At 41.5% G+C, this 8,201-nt stretch overlaps 1 protein-coding gene across 1 annotated transcript in view; it reads left to right on the top strand.

The window, feature by feature from the left end:
- Window positions 1-1,590: 1,590 nt before the first annotated feature.
- The window catches only part of LMAN1 (lectin, mannose binding 1), a 26,868-nt gene continuing 20,257 nt past the window's right edge, over window positions 1,591-8,201 (top strand). The window contains exons 1-5 of the mRNA XM_007450119.1: window positions 1,591-1,851; window positions 5,089-5,243; window positions 5,327-5,434; window positions 6,417-6,478; window positions 7,455-7,554. Coding sequence (XP_007450181.1) covers window positions 1,614-1,851; window positions 5,089-5,243; window positions 5,327-5,434; window positions 6,417-6,478; window positions 7,455-7,554 — 663 coding nt within the window. The 5' untranslated portion in view covers window positions 1,591-1,613. The remainder of the gene's footprint in view (window positions 1,852-5,088; window positions 5,244-5,326; window positions 5,435-6,416; window positions 6,479-7,454; window positions 7,555-8,201) is intronic.

The raw sequence follows: 8,201 nt of genomic DNA, 5'->3' as shown, positions 1-8,201 counted from the left end.
TGCTGAACTCTAGAAGAGCTAGTGAAATAAGCTCTTTAAATCATACTGCTTATTCTCAGATTCGAAAAAAAATTCAGTAAGACATTTATGAAAAACAAAACTCTGGATGATCATTAATATTTTGACAATATTTTTTCTAGGTAAGGCAAAGGAGATTCCCTTTTAAAATGCAGAACTTACTTGTTGAATCAAAGACCAATACTATCTCAAATGTCCAGGTTCTATTTCTCCCTCCCTTCACAGCACATTATTCCTCTTATCAAAACTAAACTCAGTTTCATTTGAATGCCTTATTGCTGTGGTTTCAAAATTTGGAAAGCTCTTGGGATTAGATTTTGAGAACGGTAAATGTTGAGCGATAAACTCACACCTGATTCAACACCAACAAAAAGATCTTAGGTTTCCCTGGGCCTGTGGTTTGCTGGTTCCCAGTCTGAAATGCCCCAACACAGGTTGGTGGAGCTCAGGGGCTAGGACCATTAGTATTCGTGATTATGCCTTGTTTCTGGAAAGACATGATTCTGCAAAGTCCACCTAATGAAAACCAGCTACTGAACAATGGGTATCACATCAAAAGGAATGCCTTTCTTCTACCTAATATTGAAAAGGTTTATTATAGTCAGGGAGGATTGATGTGGTGGGTCCACAGGTGTCAGGGCTCGAGAATTCTTTTTTTTTTTAATAAAGTATTTTATTTTTTTAACCTCTTTATTGGAGTATAATTGCTTTACAATGGAGTGTTAGTTTCTGCTTTATAACAAAGTGAATCAGCTGTACATACACATATATCCCCATATCCCCTCCCTCTTGCATCTCCCTCCCACCCTCCCTATCCCTCCCCTCTAGGTGGTCACAAAGCACCGAGCTGATCTCCCTGTGCTATGCAGCTGCTTCCCACTAGCTATCTATTTTACATTTGGTAGTATATATAAGTCCATGCCACTCTCCAATTCGTCCCAGCTTACCCTTCCCCCTCCCCGTGTCCTCAAGTCCGTTCTCTACGCCTGCGTCTTTATTCTTGTCCTGCCCCTAGGTTCCTCAGAACCTTTTTTTTTTTCTTTTTTTTTAGATCCCATATATGTGTTAGCATATGGTATTTGTTTTTCTTTCTGACTTACTTCACTCTGTATGACGGTCTCTAGGTCCATCCACCTCAGTACAAATAACTCAATTTCGTTTCTTTCTATGGCTGAATAATATTCCATTGCATATACGTGCAACATCTTCTTTATCCATTATCCATTCATCTGTCGATGGACACTTAGGTGGCTTCCATGTCAGGGCTCGAGAATTCTAAAGTATGTTAAGAGGCAGGAGGAAGCTCCTGGCCTTCGGGTTTGCTCCTCCAACACTCCACATCAGGTGGGAAGGGTATGTTGCAGTCCCTTTCCCGCCCTGGGAGAGGATAGGAGGAGCTGGCGGACCTTGCCGCCCCAGGCCCCGCCCACAGATGCTCTGGGTCCAGCAGCCTCCTGGACAGTGGAGGCTGGGGGCGGAGCTCACCCTTGCCCTCGGGGTCCCCCGCGCTCCGCCAATCATGGAGCGCCCTGTTGGCCGGCGGCAGTGCCCGCCCCCTCCTCCTTCCGCCGGCCTCCCGTTTCCCAGAATCCAAGATGGCGGGATCCAGGCAAAGGGGTTCCCGGGCTGGAGCTCGGCCGCTGTTCTGCGCTTTGCTGCTGTCGCTCTGTCGTTTCGTCGGGGGCGACGGCGTGGGAGGCCACCCGGCAGCTGCCGGCGCCACGGGCACCCCAGGCGCGCAGCCACATCGGCGTTTCGAGTACAAATACAGCTTCAAGGGACCGCACCTGGTGCAGAGCGACGGGACCGTGCCCTTCTGGGCCCACGCGGGGAGTAAGCCAGGGCAGAGGTCGGGGGGCCCGGGTCCCCTCCCCGCCTTGAGCCTCCTCCTCTTCACCTTCTCCCCGCTGCACCCCGTATGCGCGGTGGAGGGGGCCTTTCTCAGCAGCCTCGCCTGCACGCCGGCTCTGGTCCGCAAGGTTCCCTCCGCCAGCCCCCCAGTCTTTCCCACATTCTCTCCACCCGACCTTCCTCCTGCCTTTGATGTTGTCTGTTCTTTCCGTTTGGGCTAGAGGTTTTTCGTTAGTTCCCGCACTTCCAAGTACTAACTTGAGCTCGCTTCTGGGCATCACGTCTCACCCCAACGCCACGTCTCCTCCGAACCTGAGACCTGGTCTGGCAGCCCTCCACCTTCTTTCCCGCACCCCCTCGGCCCTCCCCTGCGTTCTCTCCTCCGGTGTTAGCAGTGGGTAATGCTCCAGTTTGTACCCGATGCCCCCTGACGGCTTTAGAGGTGGCATGTGTTGGCTTTAGAATAGTCTTTAAGTCTTTATGTCAGAGGACATTCTTCTCACCCTCTTGGAACTGTACGTTAAGTTTGCCTTTCTCAGGGGCTTGGTGTGGTCTTTGATCTTTTCTCTTGTGTTAACACAGTAGGTAATTTAATAGTCACACTCGTTGCTTTATTTAGTAGAAGAAGGGAGGGGGGTTATTGATTGAGAACTTGAGGCGAAGAATAGCATTATATATACGGCTGTTTTGTTTTTGGTTTTTTGTAGGGGGGATTGAAATAACCTGTGCTCCATGTAATTGATTTTATGTGTTTGGCACTATTAAGCACTGTTAGGGGGTAAGAGAGCCTTGCTAGGTATTTACGTATGCGAAAGAAAACATATCTACTTTAGTGCTGATGTGTCACCTCTGACTAAGGAATCAGCCGTAGCACTTGGCATGCTGTAAACTCTGTTCAGTGACCATCAGATGCAACCTTTGAAACAAGTGGCAAATGCCTTTATCTGGGGTTAGAAGCACTGGCAGTTTGAATTCCATCTTTATGTGTTATTAAGCAATCATTTATGTAAGGTTTGTATACATCGTTTTAGATTGTCGAGTGCTTGAAACAAAATGTTCGTTTCTAGAAAGTAGTTGCTGAATAGGAAGCACACTTTTAGGAAGTGCTATTTCACTGAAATTAATGTATAATTAAAAGGCATAAATTTCAATTTGACTTAATGACCAAAGTCATTAAATATTTGAAGTCGAGTGCATTTTGTTACTCAGCAGACATTTATTATATGCCCGCTCATCAAGGGTATGTAGCTGGGCAACTGTTATCAAGGTAGCATTGTTTTAATACACAAAGACGATGCAGGTGTACCAAACACAGGTTTGGGGGATTTTTGTTTCTTTTCTTGGCATGATGATGAATTTTTCAGTAGTGGTGGTAAATGTGTTGACCTTTTTTCGCTTCTGCCATTCTCCATTGCCGGCATGCTCTTCTTTTTCTCACGCTCACACCACATACATCAGCCAATTAGGAATGTTAATCAGCTACTTAAATTAGTCACATTGACTTTCTTTTCAGAACCTATAACCAACTAAGCTTTTCTGCTGCAGAAATGTCAGATAATGTACCTGGGTGAATGAAAGTTGTATGACTAGACTGAATTTGAAATAAAGAGATTAGAATTTTAGCTAGTGACTTTTCTGTCTGTTGACTCTGGGAATCACTGCTTATGGGTATCCCTTGCTTTCATTATCACTGTAATTTTTACAGTCTCACAGCTTTCTTAACTCCACTGATCATTTTTTCCCCTTTCATTTTGCCCTGAGATCCATTATTTAAAACAATTTTTTTAATAGAGAAATTTTTAAGATTTAGTTTAAACGTGTCCCCTTACTTCATCCCCAAATTAAGACCAAATCTATGGTGTTTCTTTTTCTTAACTCATGTTCTTTTGTATTGTCAGTACACATCCTTGGGGCCATAAGGGCAATAAATGATAACAGCAATTTGTAAGCCTTTATAGCTCTCAGAGCTCTTTCACCTTCTTCATGCTCTGATTAGATCCTTGGTAGGCAAGGCAGGTGTTATCTGTTTTATAGGTGAAAAAAACTGATGTTCAGAAAGGTTAAGGTTCTTGGAAAAGGTTACATAGATAGTGTCAGTAGAATAGTACTCAAATCCAGGTCTTCTGATTTCTATATCCAGTGCTTTTCCTGTGATGACTGCCCCAAACCTTTAAGTGTTTGAAAGTCATGGTGACAAATAGTGGCTGAACTTACTAAAATATCTCAGCTTGTCTTTTAGTCAATTTTTCCTACCTGTAAAGGAACAATACAGTTATGTCCCAGTGTGGACGTCAGAATGTCAGAACTGGTTAATATCTGAAAAGGTGTGCCAGAATTGTTCAAATTTAGACCTCATAGGTGCTTTAATAATTATCTAGTCCAATAATAGGAACAGCTAACATTTATTGAAATATTTATATGCACTTATATAAGCACTTATATGCTATGAGGTTGTTATAGAAATGGAGTAACTTGCCTACGATCAAACAGCTGGTAAGTGAATGGAGATGCAGGCCATCATTTTGGGGATCACTGTTCTCTCTGAGACTCTCCTGATGCTGAAGAACTGATTATTGACTTGAAATTCAGTTGATTGACCCTCTCCCTAGAAGAATGTATATATGCTCAAAATTTTGCATATAACTTTTAGGGTGTATATAAGTGATTGAGCCCAGCCCCTTCATTTTACAGGTGAACATATGGTGAGCCCGAGAGAGTAAGAGAATTATTTGCTCAAAGTCACACAGCTGAACTGAGACTAGGAATAAGTCTCTTGATTCCTAGTGGTAGGTTCTTTTCACACTGTTTGAGATTTCTAACATTTGTAAACTGGTAAAAAAAAAAAAAAATCGCAGTTTTAAAAAAGAAAATATGCAAATTTTTCAGGTATTTGAAAAAGAGTATCATGAGAATTAAATAGTTGATTTGCCTTTCAAGCTGTAGTTTCCTCCCTGCTGCCCCTTGAATTTTTACTGTTGGGTTGCAGCTTTAATTTTTTTTGCAGAGATATTGCACTCTTCCAAAGATAGGAGGAGGGTATCAAAACCCGCTAAAATTTAAAAGCTGAAACTGTCAACATGAAATTTTTTCCTAACAAAGTTACCATACGGGTAACTGAGTTAAACTTAGGTCTCAGTAGGTATATATAACAGTTTGGTGGTGATTCATTGAGTTTTATCTAATTATAACAAAACTTTTCTTCCCTGATTTCTATTCTAGATGCTATTCCAAGTTCAGATCAAATTCGAATAGCACCATCTTTAAAAAGCCAGAGAGGATCGGTGTGGACAAAGACAAAAGCAGCCTTTGAGAACTGGGAAGTTGAGGTGACATTTCGAGTGACTGGAAGAGGTCGGATTGGAGCTGATGGCCTGGTATGGTCATTTCTTTAACTTGGAAAATTTGTATAAATGCATATACCACTAGTCTCTAAAGGTCCTGTGTTATGTATTTACAGGCAATTTGGTATACAGAAAATCAAGGCTTGGAGGGTCCTGTGTTTGGATCAGCTGATATGTGGAATGGTGTTGGAATATTTTTTGATTCTTTTGACAATGATGGAAAGGTATATTTGTTTTCAGGACTGTTAGCCATTTTAATATATTTGCTGACAAAGTTAGGCTGTGAACAATATAGCTTATTTAACACTTTTGTCAGTTTAATAGTAGAGGACTCCCCAAACTGTATTTTAAGTGTTACGATTAGTCTTTACATAGCTGGGAATTTATAAATTTAAAGCTAGGAGTTCACGATTTGTCATCTACCAACTTGAGGTAACAGTGGAACCTCAGGTCTGAGAACTTTGCAGTACCCATCTCCCCATCACCCTGTTTATACTTAATACTTTTTTTTCTTTTTGCGGTACGCGGGCCTCTCACTGTTGTGGCCTCTCCCGTTGTGGAGCACAGGCTCCGGACGCGCAGGCTCAGCAGCCATGGCTCACGGGCCCAGCCGCTCCGCGGCGTGTGGGATCTTCCCGGACCGGGGCACGAACCCGTGTCCCCTGCATCGGCAGGCGGACTCTCAACCGCTGCGCCACCAGGGAAGCCCCTATGCTTAATAATTTTGATGGATCAGCATGAGTCATTTAGATGTAGGTGCTTAATGTTTAGAAGATTATTACTGTTTGTTTTCATGAAAATATGGGCATAACTACTGCTAGCTCACATGTTGATATGTTTTCATATATGTTAATCACACTTTTTGATCAGCCGATTTCTCTAAAACAGTTAAGACCAAAATGTATTTAACATTAACTTGTGCTTTAGCAGCCCTAAGACTGATGATCATTGTTTCAGTCAGTAGTTTGTCCGCTGACTATCCGAGGTCATGATTAGCAATTTAAAGGAGAGCTTTAACATTGAGCTCCTTGAATGCTGAGGCCATGTTAGTCCTCCTGTTACTGAGCTCCCAGAAGTCCCACACCAGTCCCATGCTCACAGTGTCCTAGGATTTTAGAGGTGTAAGAGAACTTATAGCACACCCAGAATGATCTATACTTCTTTGGTCTAAGGACTTTAAAACAAATACATTCTCTTTATTTATAGAAAAATAATCCTGCAATAGTGATTATAGGCAACAATGGACAAATTCAGTATGACCATCAAAAGTAAGTGTATATTTTTTACGTTATTCCTGATTTCAGCTTCTTTTTAGAAACCTTATAAAATATATTGTTTCAAATCTGAACATTTTCCAGATGAAGTAAGATTATTCTTTTCCTTGAGATGTTTTTTGTAACCTAGTGGAAAGGTCTTACCTTAATTTGGTTTTGTTTTAAAGTTCTTTCTGTGGACCACCTAGATTTCAAACATAAAAATGTGTTGTAGTTAACCTGAAATTAAATAGTACCTTTAAAGTTTGATAAAACATTCCTGGCTCTCAGTGATAACAATAGTCATGTTTTTTCATCTTTATTAAGAGGGATCTTTAAAAAGTAAAGTTCAGAGCCTTAACCAACCTAATGACTAAGCAATGTGTGCCATGTCATTCAGCCTTTGTATTGCTGTATTGAAAAGATTCTCAGTGGGCTACAAAACTTCCGAGTGTTCAGTATATTTATAATGTGTATGAATCAGGTATGTACATTTTTAATTTTCACATGTTTGTTGGGGGGATTACCTTTTAGCCAGTCAGTGAACTGTAAGAAAAATTACTTTCCTACCTTAGTGATTTGTAACTCTGGTAGTTCATCATGACCACCCATTGAAATATTTAAACAAGAGGTCCAAGCCTCCCCCTTGTGATTCTGCTTCAGCTGATTGAGGGTGGGATCTAGGAATCTGCGTTTTTGAAAGCACCGTATGTGACTCTGACCCTGCCCTAGTCTTGTGGAGAGGAAGAGTATCCCTTCCCCTTGCCAGCAGGCAGCTGTGGTAACATTGGCTCCTTTTGTTATCCAGAGTCCTGAAAAACTCATGTGTCAACTTGGTGTTATCTGCATAAATAACTTCAAATATCCCAAGCTTTGTCATAACTTGATTTTGTTTTGGCCTTTCTGGACATTAATCATTTTAAATAGTGAGTTTTTAACGTATCGAGAAGCTTTAAGTTTCTTGTTTGTCTTCCTTTCCCTCACACTATAGTGATGGTGCTAATCAAGCTTTAGCAAGTTGCCAAAGGGACTTTCGTAATAAACCCTATCCTGTCCGGGCAAAGATTACGTATTACCAGAAAACATTGACAGTAAGTAACATGCATTTAGAGATAATCAAATGAACAATATTCTAGTATGACTTCTCATTCTGAATCTTTGATAGAAATTCAATGCATTTTAAATTTGGATATTGTTCGCATACTCATCAGTGTTACTCTGAGAGAGCAGAAGTGGCTTCAGAGCTCGGTGTAAGTGGTCATGTGTTGTCAAATTTGCCGTAGGTTTGTGTTTAGTCGGTGAATGTTTAGGCATTCTACTGTGTGCCACACAAATATGAATAAGACAAAGGTCATTTTCTCCAAAGAGCTTGTCTAATGGAGGTGACATTATGTAACATTATGCTTATGTAATGTTAGTATGCTATGTGGTAAATTTAAGGGATCAGGAGGTTAGAATCCTGTAACTCTGCCACGCTGGAGAGTTGAAAGTCAGGAACAGTTTCTCAGAGTTGAGCTGCACCTTGAAGGAGAAGTAGAAGTTTCCTAGATGGAGTGCATATTCCAGGCAGAGAAAACAGGCATCGGGACTGTTGAAAGATTTGGGAAAGGCAAATAGTTGGTATGGCTGGAGGACAGAGATTTGGAGAGTGAGGTTGAAAGGTTGGCAGTAACAAGTCTCGCAGCCCTCTGTGTAGTTTATCCTGTAAGGAACAGTTTACAGAGTTTTAAGCAGGAAT

The sequence above is a fragment of the Lipotes vexillifer genome, unplaced genomic scaffold (assembly GCF_000442215.2).
Source record: "Lipotes vexillifer unplaced genomic scaffold, Lipotes_vexillifer_v1.1 scaffold79, whole genome shotgun sequence".
NCBI lineage: Eukaryota > Metazoa > Chordata > Mammalia > Artiodactyla > Lipotidae > Lipotes > Lipotes vexillifer.
This window is presented reverse-complemented; position numbering and strand designations above follow the sequence as displayed.